At 33.1% G+C, this 20,697-nt stretch overlaps 1 protein-coding gene across 3 annotated transcripts; it reads left to right on the forward strand.

The window, feature by feature from the left end:
- The first annotated feature begins 3,697 nt into the window (after positions 1-3,697).
- Positions 3,698-18,811, forward strand: LOC148628922 (uncharacterized). 3 transcript variants are annotated; one of them, XM_088540850.1, is made up of 3 exons: positions 3,698-3,784; positions 14,841-15,715; positions 18,290-18,811. In XM_088540850.1, the coding sequence occupies exons 2-3, from the start codon at positions 14,865-14,867 to the stop codon at positions 18,753-18,755; spliced, it is 1,317 nt and encodes a 438-aa protein (XP_088396976.1). In that variant the 5' UTR covers positions 3,698-3,784; positions 14,841-14,864; the 3' UTR covers positions 18,756-18,811. The 3 variants fall into 3 exon arrangements, with proteins under 3 accessions (XP_088396976.1, XP_088396967.1, XP_088396956.1); XM_088540841.1 differs by lacking the exon at positions 3,698-3,784 and adding an exon at positions 4,141-4,179; XM_088540830.1 differs by lacking the exon at positions 3,698-3,784 and having other exon boundaries at positions 14,466-15,715.
- The last annotated feature ends 1,886 nt before the right edge of the window (positions 18,812-20,697 follow it).

A 20,697-nucleotide genomic window follows, 5' to 3' on the forward strand; every position in this document is an offset into this window, starting at 1 on the left:
AGTTCAGTACCGGACATGCTTGTAGATATGCGTACAAAAGTTCCTTGGTCTTTAGCTATAGGTAGCAAAAATAGTCAAGAAGTCTACACGATTTCCACAATGGGGAATAATCGGACGGCATGTTATTCTTATCTTTTCTCTATTGGATATAAAATCTAAATTGGTTATAATGTTTAGTGGTAGTTCGTGTATATTTTGCATCTTTCTAATAGTTTGTTTAACAAACTGGATTAATACAACACAAAAGTCTGTGGATATGGATATCCACTTAGTTGCTCATTATAACACTATGAATTTTTCGACTATAAACCGTAAAATGTTGACATTTGTAACATACTTCCTCATTTTAACATATTGAATGGCAGTTTATGGTACATTCACTATATGTACACGAGATTCCTCTCCTCTCCTTGTCTTTTTTTTTCTACCAACTTTTTTTATGAAAAACAAAATATAACATTATTTTTTTCACCATTAAGCAACTTTTTTTCTTGCCACAGCAAAAGTATTTTATTTATTTTTCTTCAAAGTGAAATTAATATTATTTTTTTCAAAAATATCCTAGGCCACCTTAATATGAAAATGGTCGGTGCCTTAAGCTGACTTTATAGCTGATCTGATGCAAAAGAAGGAACATCGTTTAGCTAGATCTTTTTATCTCAATTTCCGCTATACAGGTGACGTATTATTGTTAAACAATTCTAGTTTCGGGAATTTAATACATCGCATCAACCCCAGAAGAACTTGAGAAAAGAGTTACAACAGACACTGTGAAGTATAAACCTCATATATTGACTAAGAAATCAATGGTAAAGGAAAACTATTAACCAAACTATACGACAAACGCGATGAGTTTTCATTCCGTATTGTCAACTTTCCTTTTTTGTGTGGTAACATCCTTTCAACACCAGCGTATGGCGTTTTCATGCCACAACTCATACGTTATATCAGAGCTGGCCGTAACTACGCAGACTCTTTGTATCACGCAAGAATTCTTACAATTAGGCTTCTGGAATAGGGTTATGTTGCTACAAGATTGAAGTCATCACTACAGAAGTTTTTTGGTCGTCGTCATGAACTCAAGATCGTTACGGTGTATCCATCGGCACAATTAAAACTGACTTGTTCAATGTGTTATAGTTTTCCTCTCCTCTTTCGTCTATGCTAGACTTGACTTTTTATGAGCATCTCGGTGGGTTTTTCTAGAAAAGCAGAAGACGCTTACCCTACAAGTGCACCTGATCCATGCTCCCAGTTCTTATTGGAGTGCGAGTTGCTCTTTTACTTTTTGTTTCTCTCTATGAACTATTTTGATTATTTGATGTCTTTGTCCTGGATTACTTTTCCGCTAGAATCTTATTTCCATTGATTACTCTTCAAAAACTTAGGCCTCATTCCTTGTATTGCACTCCATAGAATTTGTCGGTGCTGGACTTAACTTCCTATTTCGATATAATTTTGTTTTGAAACAATTTATTTTGGGATAAAAATTTTCCTTAAATCAGATGCTGCTGGTGAGAGTTTACTCCTGATAACCCATGTACAGCATACCGGAAGTTGTAACATTAATAAAAGTTGTATATTTGTCTTTCTCCCCATTGTAACCACGTAAACACCTTGAGTCAGAATAAACTTTTTCAAAACTCGATGACATTAGATTTCTTATCTTTCATGTCCCATTCCGTAGTGGTAAGATTCTCACGTTAAGCAGGAATCTGCTGAAGTAAGTGATTGGTTTTTCTTTATTGGTTCTTTAATTTCATATATCCTTTTAAGATACAGAAAGATTCGATACTTCAATTAAGAACTTTTTTTGTTTAAAAACAAATACATACATCGTGATAAACGAATAAGATCGTTTCGTTGACAAACAAACCGCGGAGTTCATGCCATGCCAACAAAAACATATTTCAAAATGCGTCTTTAATGTACCCTCTTCGTAAAACACTGGATCGTTACATTGAAATAAATAAACACAGAAATCAAGCGAAGAAGACAAATTACCAATGATTGAATGTAATAGAAAAAAAGAATGGATATAATGAAACGCACCAGCGTATAACCTAAACCCATTATACCTTAAGATATCACCAGAAGGTCTTATACAAGTGTAAACAAACCTTAAAGCAAGCCATGAAAAGGTCCCGACAACAAAAGAAACAATCCACAGTAACACAACGATGATAATTCTTCAAAATCAAACTAAAACGTAATATGAGACACAGGACAGTGGATAGATGCATGAAATCTGTGATGGGGTCAAATTACTTGACAAGTCTTGACCATCCCCTTTGTTGTAAGGTCAAAAATGAACTGAAACCACAAACAAACATACAATAAAATTAACTGAACATTACATTACTTCTCTCATTATCTCCATGGAATACTTCAATACATCATATAGACAATAGAGATATCTAATTAAAGAATGTTTACAGTTACTGAGTAGCCCAGAACATGTTAAAGAGAGGCAAAACCACCAACACTAAAAGCATTAGAAATAATTGTTCACTACAATAATAAACATTGAATCGTGAATAGACACAATATGTCTTTTAGGTAAGGTCTGCTTTGAACCCAATCACCTTTGAATGGAGAAGAATCGAAATAAAGGAGTACAGTTTGTACAGACTGAAATAGAGAGGATAGAGATGTTGTATTGTACTTTACAGATCGGACTGTGTTAAAAGGTGAAATCAAAGGAACCAAACTTCGAACAGTAAGAAGAACAGAAATACGACTAGACGAAGAAAATATACAACAGACAACAAAGAACATGAAATAACACGTATAAACAAAAGTTAATGAGCAGCCCGATAAAACCTGGGAGCATATGGGCGAGGCGCAACGGTATGGTAAATGTCCTCTACAGTTCTAGAAACACACGCAGAGGTTGCTCATAGAATTTCACGAACAAGTTAGACGAAAGAGGAAAACTACGACACTATTAACAAATCGATTGTCATGAAGCTTAATGTGCAGCACATTAACAATTGTCGTCTTCTGCGATTTCAACTAGAAATTCTCTTACTAAAATATTAGAGATATATGTTGTCATACTTCAGAAGAGATAACCATGAAAGTTAAATCCAACATTTTAAAATGATAAACTGCGTTTTTCCTACCTCAACAAGTTTCGTGTTTGTGTAACATTGATCCATATATTACGATGATGCATAAAAATCGAAACTCAGTTGAACGAATGAGAATGAGCGTTTGAAGAGATTGGCAAAGAATGAATTACATTAAACAATATTTTTAAATGCATTGACAATGAAAAAAATTATCAGATATTTTACTTCCACTTGCGCTGTGGATTTATCGCATAGGCACTGAGTTTCTCATCCATCGTTGTTACATCAAATTATAGTGTTCGACGTGATATAAGGCACTACGAATGCGATTTTACTATTTCCCACGATCTTCTTGAATGTTTTATGTAAAAAAAAAAGTTGAAAGCAAAAGGCAAGCACCTTCGCCATTTTTTCACGATTCCTCCAATATAAAAATACATAGTTATTGCTACTAAATCGAACTTAAATGAACCAGTATCGGGTGCCTATTAATTACTATATATATTTATGTTGTTTTCCAATGCACCGTTCATTTCTATTCTAACTATTGTAAAAAGTATCAATGTCTTTGTATATGGTTCGCTTGTTTCATTTTGTTTCGTGAATTATTTATTAAGAGTAGAGTTCTATGTCATGAATTATTCTGCATATTTTGATGTGTTCATACTGAATGTTCGGGTTTTTATTAGAATGTTACTAAAGGTTCAGTGGTAAGGACTTTTTCTTTACTTTAAATGCCTTTTTTTATTCTTTGATAGAAACATAACCGATGTAAAATGTTTACAACAGTCATGACAGTATATGTTTTGTGGGAAATTTCATTCTTATTAAACAAATATAGGTAATTGTTTGACACCCTGAAAAAGGAACTAACCTGAATGTTCTTTCATGTTCTGCAAATATTGTATATTCTAAAATTTAACGACACAATGTTAAGGTTTTTATTATTTAAATATTTAATGTAATTTAGTTTAGCCTGGAAATAATTGAATTTTAGATTAGTCTTACTGTGTAAACAATGTTGTTGTATCTATGGGTAGTATTAATGCAAGAAATATGACGGTGTATCAGTAACTTTACGATGGTTCACAAAAACAGAATTATGGTAAGTTTTAGGAATTACTGCATCATATTTGTTATACTTTTCTGTCTTTTTACTCAGATTGTAACTTCTTGATTTATACTAAATCAGTTTAGTGAAAAAAATTTTCAATTTGATTTTTTTTAACTTAAATTGAAAGTGGCTTGCTGTAAGTGCACAAATGTAAGTTTATCAAGTACACTCATAGAAACTATTTCTGCTTTTTAAATGTTTTATGCAATAAGGTGTACGTACATTTTTGTAAACCTTAAAGTGAGTATCGAAAAGATAGTTGTCTGTAGGGTCAAATAATTAGTTCCCCGAGAATTTTCACCAACCGTATTATACAAGGTTTTATTTATCAAAATTTGCGGTATTACAAATATCCAAAAACCTAAACCACTGAGGTTCAGTATTCTGTATTGCACACAGTAGAACCTCTCGGTAATGGGTTTGGCTTCCTATTTCGATAGTTTTGGTTTTGAGTACTGCTTGTATACAATTATTTTTTTTATTATTATTTATACTTATATATTTGATCCTAATGCTGCTGATGAGAGATTACCCCTTGAAACTGGTGTACAGCATATCGTGTCATATACATGATTAGTACTTTTGTATCTCGTATATTCATTTGATGTTTTTTTTCATAAATTCTTAAATGCTTGAAAGAATCTTAGCTAGATCGCTTTTTTTTCTATATCGAATTTCCAGTCTTCATGCTGCCATTTCACTTCAACAGCTAAAGTAAAAACAGAAATTTTAATTCAACGATGTTTCATTTGCAGAGGAAGGGACATATAGGTGTCAATTCCTTGTTGTCCGTAATAATAATCTCGTAGATAAAATGATCATTATGAACATTATATATATTGGTAAAACTTGGTTAACTTGTGTTTAATCACGCAAAAGACATTCTAAATGGGCACATATTGTTTCTGTACTCGTATTGGGCAGACTTCATCCACAATTCCAGTAAAACGACCGCAAGCTTGCACATCCTTTTATTTCCAGCTTCTGTTATATAGATAAAGCTTTATTAATGGATAATTTTTTAAATCTTTTCATCCAAAAGAACTTAAAATAAGTTACACTACATTAATACAGAAGTCTGCTTCCTATTTTTGCCTTTAATTCGAAATTGACAAAACTCAATGACCAGTGCGACAACTATGATTTTCTTAATGAAGACAGACCATTTCTGTGTGGCAACATTCCAGTTGCTACAATGTATGGTTTTTTACCTCACATGTTCAGCTAGACAGTGAAATTTTGATCCCAATTGTCTACGGTTCAGTGATTTACAAAAAAAACTACTAGGACAGGGTTATGTTGCCTATAATTTAAAATCGTCGTATCATTATTTTGTTTATCGCCATTACATTTCAATAAGGCCTTTACGTTAGTATCTTCAATTGAAAGGAGATTTTTGACAGTTAAAGTGACAGCTGAAAGCAAAGCGGCTACTTTAAGAAATCAATTTGACATGCTTGTTCATAAAATTGATGCAAATATGACTTCAAAATGTAAACAAAGCCAAAGTCCATAGTGAAAAGACACCAATGTTTACCGCCCTAGGCTCCGGTTGTTGGCAGATAAAGAGTTAGATCGTTCTTTGGTTCTTCGTTTGAAGATACGTTATTAAAACAAGTATAATTTAATTATAATCAGTTTCCTGTCAATTTTTGAAATGTATAAGAGAGAATATTTCGAGAAATTTACAAACAATTAAAAGGGTCAACAATGTGATTTCTATACAAGATTTCTAACAAGGGCTCTTGTACTTTGTCTCTGACAAAAGTTTAATATTTTATTGAAATAGTTTTGATTTAAGAATTCTTTATCAAGCACTTGAAGAACAAATTATCTTATTTAAAAAAAAATGTAATCAGTCATGAGCTTGTTTTTCCACCCACTTCTTTTCTTAAATATGAGTTAAGAAAGCCAATTCGAGAAATTAATCATTTGCATCAATATTCTTTAATTCTTTTCTTTTTAAATGACATTTTGGTGTTCCTTTTGTAGTTCTGACCTGTTAATCACAAGATTAAATGTGACGTTTAATAGTTATATGAAACTTTCAAATATACTACAGTTTGACTGATCTATCCATTTTTAAAAACATAAGAACATCATTTGGCTATACATATATATAATTTGTGCCATTCTAAACAGATTCCAACCGATTAGTCAAATAAACTACCAACGGACAGATGAAAAAAGAACGTATATGTTTACATATACTTAGTCCATTTCATCAGTGATTGTGATTAGTAGGCTTTAGTTAATAGAAAATAAAGTCCCTTTCGAACAAAACGAAGCGTCAATATATTTCATATGATATGATTAGAAAATGACTTGTATTTAATTCATGTCACATTTACAAGTTTGCTGAAATGATATTAAAATACATAGATGTTTGACTGGGTGTTTTATCAATCATACGTATTGAAAAGAGTGGAATCGATATAACTACATATAATAATATTCTTTATGCAAGCAGTTAGTTGTTGTGCTAGCTTTCAAAGGCATGAAGATTATTTCTTGCATTATGAGTATGTAATTAAATCAACTCGCATGGAAATTTTTTTCTCAATTATTCTATAACAAATAAGATAATTTGATAAATGCCAAGAAAACCTCAAACAATCCGTATCGTGTTTTGCAAATGATCAGTACTATATGAATGCGACAAGAAACCTTTCAAGACCAGTTTACGTTACGTTCCGTCGTCCTTACATTCAATTATTGGTATTTTTCCGTTTTCGCTAAATTGCTGTGTTCTCTTTCGGTTATAGGCCAATGCAAAATGCGGGTTTTTTTTTACGAAAAGATTGAATGAGAGACGCATTTCGAAATATGTTTTTGTTGGCTTGGCATAGACAAATCGTTTGTTTAACAACATTTTTTTTGTTAAGCTTAATAATACATTTGATTGGCTAATGTGCATATTGCGTAAAGTCTTCCGGAATAGCTCATTCAATCCATTTTGTGCTCTTGAGCTTTAGTGAGAGATCAGTTAAGCATTTTAACACATTAAAAGTAACATTTTTGTAAAAAGATTTGTGTTGAAACGAGAAATTGGGGTCATTCAGAAAAAATGGACACGGAAACTGCTATTTTCTTCAACTTTATTGTAAGTTAAGTAATTTTACGATGTAATGCTCATGCTACGGTATATCTTGATTTAAAATAAATTACCATTCCCAGGGAAATAATGTTTTCCTCGGTTTAGAATGATAGTATATCTGTGCTGTCGTAAAAAACAAAAGAATCACCGAGTGTCTGTTTAAAAACAGTGTTCCCTATTTCGGAAAATGTTTTAAATGTGTGCAGGCTTCAATAACAAAAATCGATTTGGAGCTGCTCGCAACCTTATCTCAACAGTTGTGTTTTAAGGACGTTTTTATTGTTATTCGAGTTTTTAAGGTTTTTTTAATTGCATTTTAGAACTGTGTACCTATATTTAAATTGCATTCTTTTTTCCAAGAGTATAACAAAATGGTTCAGAAGAAAGCAAATTCATGCATATAATGTCCTCTTATTGATACATTATGGACGACAAGACAAATTACTTAGTACAATGACGTATACATAATACTTTTTTTTTCTATTTTTTTTTTTTTTTTTTTTTTTTTTTTTTGTTCAAATAAAATTTTAAAAAAAAACAGTTGCATATTGGTCATACGTTAGTTCATCCGTTCTGCATGTAACAGTTTTTTAATTGGTGTTCATTCCATTTAGTAGCAATTAAAGATTATTGAAAAGATCGGCTCTGTAATTGTTATATAATTATCTGGGACATTTAAAGAAATAATTATATGCATCTTCCCTGATAAAAGCCCATCTACAAGATGGATTTTAAATAATATTTGCTAAATACATGTTCAAAAATTATGCTGACCACTTTATTGTAACTGTTGACCAAACTAAACGACAAACGCGATGACTTTTCATTCCGTATTTTCAAATTTCCCTTCATCTGCGACAATATCCCTTCAGCACCTGCATATGGAGTTTTCATATCACAACTCATACGTTATGTCAGAGCTTGCCGAGACTACGCAGACTTTTTGTATCGCGCTAGAATTCTAACAAATAGGCTTCTGGAGCATGGTTATGTTGCTACAAGATTGAAGTCATCACTACAAAAATTTTATGGCAGTCATCATGAACTCGTGGATCGTTACGGTGTATCCATCTGCGCCATGAAAACTGATTTGTTCAACGTGTCATAGTTTTCCTTTCCTCTTTCGTCTACCCCGGACTTGACTTTTTTAGCAATTCGGCGAGTGTTTCTAGAAAAGCAGAGGACGCTTACCTTACCGGTGCATCTGGTCCATGCTCCCAGTTTTTAGTGGAGTCCGAGTTGCTAATTTGCTTTTGTTACTTTGTATGTATGATTTTAGTTACTCTATGTTCTTTGCTGTATATGTCTGTTTTCCATGTCTGGTCTTTGTCCCTGGATTACATTCTTTTGATTACCACTACAACTTTGGTTCCCGTGATTACTCTTCCAATATACAAATAATGTGATGACACAGTTAGTTTAGTCTGTCTATGAGTGTGAAAACTGCACTGTAACTGTCATGTTTCAGATTACTGCAGATGAGTTAGAATGTTTCATTATGTCATACATCAAGCTCCGAAATTGCGTTTCAAATTCACTCTAGAGAGCGAAACAAAACGAACGTCCGCCGCAGCTTGGTCATACGTACGTTCGCCGATTAGAACTGACACAAACAATATAGTGGAACTTTACCAAGTCATCAGACTTGTTTGGTCTCGACAAGTTGAGTGGGAAATTTGAGTTTCGAAGATATATATCATCACTGATTTGTTAGAAACTATGTTACTATTTATGACAGAAGATGTCTTTTTGAAAGGGCCACCATTTGGATATATATCAATTACACATTCAGAATTTCAATAAAGTGGCAGGTACGAATTGGCTTATGAGTTCTTTTCATTTATGTTTTAATGCAACAGCAGGAACCATGTAGGATAAGTTGAAATTGATCCTCGTGCGAGCGATTTCTTTCTAGAGCCTCTAGTTTCAGACTTGATTAATTAGAAGCAAAAATATTGTGTCTAATCTTAATTGAAAGGAAACACAAGACTAGTAATGTATATATCAGAAGATTCAAGTTTGATTACCATATCCTGTATTATTCGAAGTTGACATGGTGTGTACTTATACCGATCACATGACCGTTCCGACCTTATACTGGATACCAAAACTTCACAAGAAGGCGCTAAAATCACGTTTTATTTCATCTTCGAACAAATGTTCTACTACCTACAGATATTATTATTAAGCTACTATTGAAATCTTTTTTTTATTGTAATAAATGCTATGAAAACTATTTTTGAAGTATTAGATCGACTTCATAACTTTCAAGATTCGCATGATTATATTATTATAGTTATGTCTTTTGTTACCCTATATACAACGCTGAAAATTACTTATTAAAGAAAAATTGTCAAATTTAATTTAATGATCCTTTGATAAATCCTTTTTTTCCAATTCATTTCTTGTAATGACTGCAATACATTTTTTTCAGTTTTTCATTTTTTTTCATTATTATTATTTTGTAGACGTGAAAAATACATCAATTAGAGATACTTGGACATAACCAATGCTTGAGTTCTTAATTGATATTTTTATTTGATTGGGTAATAATTTTTATACAGACAGATTGTTGGTATTCGAATGGGGACATATTGTTGTGCCGACTTGTTTCCCTACCATAAACTCTTAAATGATCCTTCACAAAATCATATATGGCATGAATTCAACAATACTTTAATAAGATAACTTGATGATATTTTGGTCGTAAATAATCCTAACTACGGAAACAATGTTCAAGATATCTGCCCAAAGAACTCAAGCTGACCAAGTCTAACAATGATAGTACTTGTACACATTTTCTTGATTGAGATAGTACATCAGAAAGTGGCAACCATCAAACTAAAATTTATAACAAACGAGATTATCTTGATTTTCCTAATGTTAATTTCCCATTCCCGAAGCACCCTCTTTTAGTATTTATCTTTCACAACTGGTCCGTATTGCTCGTATTTGCAATAAAGTGTCAGATTATAATAAACGCAATAAACTCCTTACAGAAAATCTATTGCACCAAGGGAATTGATATCACAATCTTTTATACAAAAATATAAAAGCGCTTGAAGGTTCTTAATTGAATATGGTATTGGCCATCCATTTTTTTTATAGAAATATAGTCTATAAATCATATTCTTTCAAACAGAAGCATATGGGTTTATCGACTGCCCTTAATAGATTTCTTGGTAAAGGATACGATATTCAAATTATTGTCTATTCTTTGAACCTTGTTTTCACAAATTGAGAAGAACCCCTAATTGCATCCCTGCGTTAAAACCAAGTCATTTTAGCATTGCACTACATCGATGCTTGCCTACTTAATACTTGGTGCTACTACTGCAAAACGATCCCACTGGAATTGTAGTGACCGATTATTTCTAATGCTGGTAGTTTTCATGGTATTGTCTTTAATATGTTCTGAGCTAGATTTCAGTCACTGCGAGTGTTCTTTAAATGGATATCTCATTTGTCTATGTGGTTTATATTGAGAGAATTGGATGTATTAGTGAATGAATTTTATGGTGTGTTTGTTTGTTGTTTCAGATCATTTTTTAACCTTTCATTAAAGGGGAAGGGCTAAGGCTTTATGAAACTATATAACCCCACCGCATATTTTATGCCCCTGTCCACAGTTAAGAAATGTTGGTCATTTATGTGTCTTTGTGTCGTTACATTACTTTTTAATTTGATTTTGAAGAATTGTCATTGTTCTAATTACTTTGTTGTCGGGATTTCTAAAGCCTACTTTAAGGTGTGTCAACTTTCCTTTTATCTGTGGCTACATCCCTTCAGCACCTGTGTATAGAGTTTTTATAACAACTCATACGTAATGCCAGAGCTTGCCAAAGACTTTTTACACCGTGCAAGACTTCTTACAATTAGTCTTCTGGAACGGGGTTACGTTGCTACAAGATTGGAGTAATCACAGCAGAAGTTTTGTGGTCGTCATCATGAACTCGTGGATCGTAAAGGTATATCCATCTACTCCATAAGAACCGCTTTGTTCAACGTGTAATAGTTTTCCTTTCCTCCTTCGTTTACCCCGGACTTTACTTTTTATGAGCAACTCGGCGGGTGTTTCTAGGAATGCAGAGGATGCTTACTCTACCGGCGCACCTTAGTCCGAGTTGCTCATTTACTTGTGTTGCTTTGTTTGTATTTTTTTTTGTTGTTATTTTATGTATTTTGTTGTGTTTGTCTGTTTTCCATGTCTGGTCTTTGTCCCTGGATTACATTCTTTTTTATTTTCGCTAGAATCTTGGTTCCCTTGATTACTCTTAGTATAGGTAGCATTTTAAAAACCACGAGCGTGCATTGCATCATTATCTTAATAATTCAACCTACAAAATGGCACAAGTCGTATTTTTAAAAATGTTTCAGGTATAATTTTTTGACGTTACAAGCCATTCTTTTAAAGTTTGATATTGATGAAATCACTTCAGGTTCATTTTGACCTCAGATTAAAAGGGGGTTAAGGCCTTATAAAACTAGTTAAACTCTACCGCTGATTTCTTGCGCCTGTCTACAATCAGGAGACGTTGGTAATTAATGTGTCTTTGTGTACGGGGCGCCAAATGGGACTTGATCATTTTGTAATCAAAATCAATTTTGTGTACTCAAAATTGAATTCCGTCATAACAAAATCATTTTTGTCGTACAAAACTATGTTATACTGACTTGTTTCATGATCACTTCAATTTTGTAATGGAAAAAATTCATTTTTGTAGACAAAATTCATTTTTGTCAAATAGGTATGCAAATATCAACTTATTTGCATAGAAAATTGACATTTGTTACCTGATATGGAAAAGTCATTCAATTTTGTGTCACAAAAGTCAATTATGTGAGACAAAAGTCTATTTTGTGTCACAAAAGTCAATTTTGTATGCAGACTAGTTTACAGAATCCTTTTGATATTCAAATGAATTCTCTCTCATTACGATTAAGTAAAGTTTGTAAAACAAAACTGACAGATTACTTTGTATGACAAAATTTAAATCTGTAGTGTTATAAATTTTGTTAATCTGAACTCATTTTTGTTGAACAAAGTTCAGTTTTGTCTGTACAAAATTGAAGTTTGAGTACAAAATCACAAGAGTCCCATTCGGCGCCCCCTATTGTGTCGTTATATTACTTTTTGTTTGATTTTGACGAATTGTCATCGTTCTGTTACCGTGAATTTTATTCCTTTTGTTGTGGTGGTCCTTCGGAGCTTACTTACCAAAAGGTGTGTTTACACTTGTTGAATTCTGGAAGTATTGACTATTTTGTATTTAGGTTATACGCTAGTCCATTTATTAACTTTCAACAAATCCGTTTTTTTTCTACTAAATATATAAGGATGAACATCTGTAATTATGTTTGAATTACAAAGAAAACCGTATCTACGTTTTAGTCCTTCCACAGAAACATAAAATGATGAAATGTGATATCACCGTGAAAGGAAAATCCAATTATATATTATGTAATATGAAATAAAACAAAGCAAGGAGAAACTGAGACTCCAAAACTACATACAAAATTAAGAAACCAAATAGTTATGCATGTAAGTTTCCAACCTGTTATTATGTTACCTAGATAAATTGGGACCACTTCCAAAACAACTGCATTTGTTCCAAATCTTAGTAAATGTACACGGTACAGCTTTTTTCAGTAAAACTTATTTTTTCTTTACTCATTACCTAATATTACCGCCACGGATGTCTCAAGGCAGTGTGCTCGCCTCGAGTATTGGAGTTTGTGGGTTTCTTCCCCGACCGAGACACACTTAAGACTTTAAAATTGAGAGTCGTTGGTTCTTCGCAAAGCACGCGGTAGTGACGACCGTCTGGAATGTGCCCATCTGCTGGCTGTTGCATCTTTGAGTAAGCACCAAAAAAATCAGTCTCAACGTATAGGACTAGTACAAAGCAGGGTCTGTTTGTTTGTCCTGAAATGCATGGAATATCTGCCATAGGATGTTAAATCATAATCAACCAATCAATAATTACCTTACACATTACCATTTAGCCGTTTGAAAGTTATTCTCTCCTTTTTATCATTCGCAGCCACATCCGGGTTTTTAAAACATTTTAACATAGGATCAAGTGCTCGTTGAAAACAAAAACAAGCGTAATTTACAAGTCAGAGGGATTACACCTGATTATTCAAAGACGTCTGACTGCGTGTCTCTGTTTCCTTATTCACGGTGAACAAATCTTTCCTTACTGCACATTAGAATACCAACATCACTATAGGAATTATAAGAAAATCAATGCGTCACCGCGAGACAAGCATGTTTTTTTTTAAAAGTGTCGAAGGACGATAAATCGTTTGAAAAAATAAAATATACCGTGAAACATGTCAAACCGAACTCTGAATAAATCGAAAATCTGCCTAAACCAGATACTTTTTAATGTCCCTTTGTATCAGTTCAAACATTTTAACATTTTGACCCTTGATAAACCAAACAGCTGACTAAACATAACATAGTCTAAAGTATAACAGAGGTTCTGGTTTGACAGGTTTCACTGCATATAGAAATTTAGACTCCTCTTACATTATGAATGTTTGTGTCCGTAGTGTACTGGTAAATTGATGATAAACCAGTAAACTTTAGACCCTTTCCTTTTCTATCTATTTAGTGTTTCACAAGCAGGAGGTAAATGTCAAACTATATATCAATAAAAAGAACCTCATGTTTACTTAAGGATTTTCAAGTACTTTTCACGTTCAGATAATCGCTTAAGTTACTTTATATCAAGAAACTTCGTCTATCGAGTGGGAATTCCTCATTACAAAAATTGTCACTGAAGTTCAGAACTACGGAATAATAAAACCCATTTTTTTTTATTTACTAGGGGAGTTGTCCGATCTTGACGGGTTTTAATCATGTAAACTGCATTGCTTGACGTAATATGGGGATTTAATAATCTTGATCCTTTCTTTCTAGGTCAATACCGTATTTTATAGACTTTCAATTATCTTTAATATGAAAATCCGATATTGTGACGAAATCACTTTATAAGATATAAAATATGCTTTATCTGTTATTGAATAAATGGCTTTAGTTAAAAGAAACATAATGTAACTAAATAAAAAGAGCCCTATATACGGGTGAATAACACTTTAGTTCTTACCCCTAGTAACTTAGTAAAGCATACTATTGAACCACCAGATTTTAAATGCCCAACTCCGATTATGATATAATGAAACAGTCTATCTTATACATACAGCATTATTGATGTTATAGAAAACAGCAAAGTGGAAATTTATATTCAGTCTTTTGTGATTGTATGCAATCTTTGATTGGTTTGATGGTTGTAAAGATATCACCGTTGATCATGTGAAGTCCCCATTACTGGCAAAAATTCTAATATTCGTAGAGGGTTTTGAAATGATGTAGTAGTGAATAAGAATGACAATGCCAGACGAGACAAGAGTCTGGGCAGTCCCTATTGGGACATCATCTTCATACAAGTCGGACACCAGAGTGAGAAACATGAAATTAAATGAACGATTGTTGTGTAGGAAATCAAAAGACAGGAAACTAATGTTACCATGTGATTCTCCATTTCAGAAAAGGACTCTGACAAAGTTTCCCATGGAACACAACAGGTCCGAGTCTAAACAAAAGGCAGAGAGTCAGCACCTTGTAAGGAAATTTACGGAGGATAAAGTCCGGAAAGCTAAACAAGATAGTGAAAGTATGCGTCAGTATGGTCTTAAGATGTTTGACAATGCTGTCGAGATGCATACAATAAAAAATGATCACAGCCGAGTCAAATCTGACATACCATCACGTCTTATGTCTGCTCATAACGGACCTACACATGATGGCAGTGTTCTTTACAACAAAAGGAGCAGCGTTCTGAACTCCATCCGTCTGAGACCTAAATCTGAGCCACCTACACGGTTTAATCATCTCAAATCTGAAACAGTACAGCCTCAGATCAAACAGACTCTGTGTCGGAGTAATATGAATTACACAGTGTCATGTGTAACTCAAACAAAGGCTCAGCCAGCGAGATCTATATCTACGATGTCATATAGGAGTGATCTTAGGTTAATTCCTAACGGATCACTTAGTTCTGACGATGAGTTTGGCAGGTCTGAACTGAACGACAGTGTATTCGAAGAAAATGAAAATACATGTAGCTCAAATGCGTCTTCTAGTGTGCCCATGGACCCATGTTTTCTTAAAAGAAATTTACCATCAGCTGAAATTCATTTTTATTCAATAGAGGAGGACTCTTGCTCCGAAGACTCTGTTAACCTTTCTAAAACTCCAGAAGTGCCACAACCCGAGGAGGCAAAGAAAGATCAACTACCTGAACCACAACCAGAGCCATCAAGGCCTAAATCAGGAAAAGGTCGACCTAAAAGTGGTCGTTCTAAAGGAAGTGGAAGGAGTGCTAGTCCAAAGTCATCAAAGTCTAAGACAAAGCGTGGAAAGTATGTATCATACAGGTTCTTGTACCATTATACAGTTCATGTTAGATTTTGATATGATTCATTATAAATCATGTTCAGTAGTGAGATATGTATTAAGAGGATTTATAAATCAAATACCAATTGCAACATTAAATTCTGTAAAATGTATCCATAGCCAGTTCAGTTGGTCTATAGGTGGACAGTCAGAATGAACAAATATAAAATCCAAGTTTTTTTCTAGTAATGAAAGGCCTAGTTTAAATTTCAGTGGCGTATCTAAGGTTGGAACCCTCTGTTGTTGAAAAATTTTGTTTGTTTGTACAAAACTTGGGCAAAAATTAAGCAAATTACACCCTGGAAGCCCCTCTTTTAAAAAATTATGGATTGGAACCCCAATTTATAAACAATCCCCGGATCGCCCCTGCATACATTAAAATTATTTTTCACTGAATTAATTAAAAGCGGTCAGAACGTTTTAGAAGTGTTGTAATCTTAATAGTTTTGGGTTAAGAAAATATTCACTAATCAGTCAACTTGCAACACATTTAACTTGCAACACATCCTTAACGGATTTAAACATGAAGTAACACACAAGCCCATAACGGCCATTAAACATGAAGAAACACACAAGCCCATATTTCAAAATCATTTGACTTTTAAATGAATCCGTTTAATGTTGAGAATTTACAATCTTACCTATTATAAATGATTGGTATCGTACGGACAGAGGGTAAAAATATACCGTTTGTCATGTGCTTGTATTATTTGAATTACACATGAAACTTGCATGGCGGTGCTAAACAAGTCTGTGTAAGTTATTTCAATACTAACAGTAGAGACCGAGTAATGTAATACTAATATAGGAAAAAACTAATTCTTTTGTCAGTTATTCTAAGGATTCATTCTATTAAAAGGCCTGTTATTACATTAGATAATATTATTAAACCCCTTTAAAATAAAAAAAAAACCTTCTTAATTGCATACAACTGATCGTATTTTAAAACGCCAGAAAATTAGACCTCATTACGACAGAAATCGTTAATTTCTAGTGTTGGCACTTTTATGTAAATTAATACTTCAAACCAATTGAAAATAAAAATACTTGTTTCAAAAGGACGTAATCGTGTAGAAATTTATTTTCTTTTGAATGCTATCAAAACATGAGAGTTACAAAGAAGAGATTTAATGGTATATCGAAGCCTTTATATAAACGTATCTGTAGGATGAATTACGTGCCAAGTTTAGACAACATGACAATAGCATCCTTAGATACAGCATATGTATGGATCAAATGCTAAATGTCGAATCTAGTTAAATATACATTTTCTCTAAACTATTCGATAAAAAGCATTTAAAGTTTTCCTCTCGGTTCAATTGGTTCAGAAGTATTGACTTAACTTTGACAAAATCAAGTTAGTATTTTCATTGAACCTTGTTCACTCTATCTCTGTATAAGAATTGACGACCAAAGTTCTCTTTATTCAAAGTTCATAACATATGACGTTTTCAACTTTTTTGTCAGTCTAACCAGTCTATTGTCATGGAGAATAAGTATTTAGTCCAATCTCTAGAGACCCTACTCCATTATGAAGACAATATCAAAAGAAAGAAGGGTTGAGAAACTGTAAATATTTATGGCGTGGGAAGTATGAATGCTTTATTGTTGGGCTTTTATAAAGTGCTTTTGTGATGCGTTAGACTTTTCTGTTATATCCCTTGTAACAAAATATCTCATGGCCGTAAGTCGATTAAAATTCATTTCGAGTACATGGTATATATCCGTATATTACTAATTTAAAACGTTGTATGGTCTTTTTAAAAGTTCAATATACCATCTACTTATGTCGGATATTGATTTTTTTTTTCAAACATTATTCATCAGTATCACAGCATTGTATTACAAGAATAAAGTCTAAGATCGACTGTAAAGTAATTTAAACATTAAGCATTAATGAGCTTCTAAAGTTGATAATGACGCAGTCAACGATAGGATAGAGTCCGTAGTTCGTCCCCTAAGCAATTACCTATAAAACATTGTAGTGTTTACTTTCATTAGCAATATTAAGGTCATAGGTATAATCTTTAATCTTGCAAAAGTAAAGGGGATTTTTTAGACTTTCTACTCATTAGATTAAGGATTAATACAAGGGTTAATTGTGACACCATATCCATCTAAAGGTCTAATACTCCGTCATAAAGTTATGAAACCTAAATATTACATTATATTGTCTACCGAGATAAAAAAAAATCGTCACAGTCTGTTTCGTTTTAGTCCTTGTTAAACTATATTTTAACGAGTCTGAAATGAAATTCCGGCATTAATTCCTAATTTCCTGACTCTCGAAGGTGTGAAAATTTTGCCCCATTTAATTTTACTTTATTTTAGCAAAATCAATAAAATTCTAATCTTTCGTACAATAGGAACATTGATTTCACATTTACTGATGGCTAAAACGCGACAAAAATGTCAAATATCGTTAATAAATACACCACCACAAGAATAACTTCGCAATTAATGATGTTATATAAAAGCATTGTGTTAATTCAAAATCGTTATGGGCCTGGCAAATTTCATTATCAAACTATAAATTTCAGATCGCCGAAAGGTAAAAAGGGAAAGGAAAAAGAACAAAAACCGGTAACACCGCCACCTCAACCTGAAGTGAAAGTGATTGAAACCCCACCTCCACCAAAGCCACTGAAAGGCCCAAAGTGTTGGGTAGATGATGCTACAATCACGAGTGAAAAGGACATACTAAATGATGAAGAGAATATTTGTAACATTTCACAGACGTCGAAACCAGGGAGTCCTACTGGAAAAACTCAAACTAAACATCAAGTCAAAATAGAAATAGGAGAAACAGAAAACATACAAACATTACCAGAACCTGTTAAGAAGATGGACACGTTGGTGCTAGAGGAAGTAGAATTAGTAACCACAAACGGACTCCCGCCTTACATTTGTCCTAGTTCTGAAGAACGTTCTCGACAAGAGGCTATAAAAGACTGGTTAGCGAAATGTAGCTTTGATTCAGCAAATCGATGTGTACCAATGTTCTAAATACCAAATCTCAGTAAATTATACTCATTAAGTCTCGCAGTAAAATTTCATCATTAGCCGTCTTTACTCAATAGTCCCAATAAGGTTTTTGTCTTTATTAGCAATTATGCGACATCTTCTTGGAAGCAAAAATTTTACGCACGAAATCGTACAAAAAAAAAACAGAAAATGTTTGGATTAGCCTCCTTTAATTCCTTGCGGTTAAGACCATATATAACCCCAAAATGTAGCCAAGTCTGAGTTTGTTTGTATGAGACCTAATGTTACAGTATCCATAGAGATTCATACATTTATGCTGAAGTTAATTAACGTTATTAAGTGGAAACTGATTCAGAATGTCTACAGATGACAAAGACGGCGTATAGCAATAAACGACCTCAATATTATATAAGCTTACATTTAAGGTATAATTGTGATATTTGTTTAGTCCTTATTTACAAGGTGCACACTAAATTCGCACGTATTTTCAAAAGTGCACAAAGGGCATTAAGTTATTTCAGATAGACAGAACAAAAAGTCATTCTTCATAGTACATGTATACCAGAATTTAACGCTTAGAGCATCATACAAAGGTTAATGATGACATAACAAAGTTCTGTATATGAGATAATAGAAAATTTTGTTTTATCCAATCAAAAAATATGTTACTTCTTAAATTAGATGACATAAAATAAATTGTTTAAAGTTTCCAGAAAAGTCAAAAAAAGAACAAGTGTCAAAATTCGCCGTTTCGTAAGGCATTATTTCAACGATCAATCATTCTAAAATCTCGTAACTTTAATCTCACATACATAACATCAAAGCGCTTTATAAAGAAGAGCTTAAATTTGATATGTGATTTTAAGAGAAAAAACGGTTCTCTATTACAAGTATAAAAAAGGTTTCCCTGGAATTTTAAATAGGTCCAAACCAGAATTATGCGATAGTGGTTTACAAGCGACAAAGGTAGTAAGTAGGCTGGCACAAAGTCGATTTCTATCACGTGACGTTTACTTAATCTTCAACCTAGAATTCGTCTACTAAAGGTTATGTCTAAATCAAGAAAATCCGTATTATCTAGGTTTAGACCAACGAGTACATGATGTAAACATAAAATATGCATACAAGACAGGAAGAAGCATTCATATTTACCGGCAACGTCTGCACCAGAAAAGCTTTTAAAAACTAAGATGAACAGATTCACGAATTAATCAGCGACACATGTTGATCAAAAGCAGCACAATATCAGTTAAATAAAATAGTCAAAATATTCAAAGAATAATTTGATCTTTAGGTCAAAGGTCAGATTCTCATTATTTAACGTTCACATCATTTTTTTAGTAATGGTGGCCATGTTTTTCGATAGGCAAAAAATCTCCTCACACAGATTGTTAAGGACTGTTAAGGATATCCTAACAAACATTCATGTCATGTTTGGTTAAAATTCATCCTACTAGTAGTCTCAGAGGAGAAGTTGGATATGCGAAATTCGGGGGTCCACTTTAGGGCACATAACTCATTCATATGTCAACGGATTTTTTTCTTAAATTTTGGCACAGGTCCACCTCATCAAGCAAATAATTTTACTCCTGCCAGATTTTAGCTATGCGATGTACGCCTATGGTTTATTTTTATCAACGACGGCCATGTTTTTCGCAACATCAAAACTCCCCATGCACAGATTTTTAAAAATGTTCTAAGGAATATTCATGCTCAGTTTGAAAATGTCAAAATCGGGAAAAAAATCCATTTCAGGACTAATAATTTATTCATTCGCCAACCGTTCTTTCTGAAAATTTCAGCTGACAGCATAGGTCCATCCCATCATGCTGAACAATTTACCTCCTGCCTGATTTTAGCTAAACCAAACTGATTTTGAGATATTTGCAAAATTCTGCAATCTGACCCCTGTGTTCTTTTTTTAGAAACGGCGGCAAGTTTTTTGCTAGATCAAAAAATCTCC

The sequence above is a fragment of the Perna viridis genome, chromosome 1 (genome assembly GCF_037379345.1).
Source record: "Perna viridis isolate PV_CMFRI_1.1 ecotype Kerala chromosome 1, ASM3737934v1, whole genome shotgun sequence".
Taxonomy (NCBI): domain Eukaryota; kingdom Metazoa; phylum Mollusca; class Bivalvia; order Mytilida; family Mytilidae; genus Perna; species Perna viridis.

Excerpts from the sequence above, each read along its gene's own strand:
- LOC148628922 (XM_088540830.1), top strand. The coding sequence starts at position 14,679 with ATGACAATGCCAGACGAGACAAGAGTCTGGGCAGTCCCTATTGGGACA. Across the intron at positions 15,716-18,289 it reads TCTAAGACAAAGCGTGGAAA|ATCGCCGAAAGGTAAAAAGG; the intron begins GTATGTATCATA and ends TATAAATTTCAG.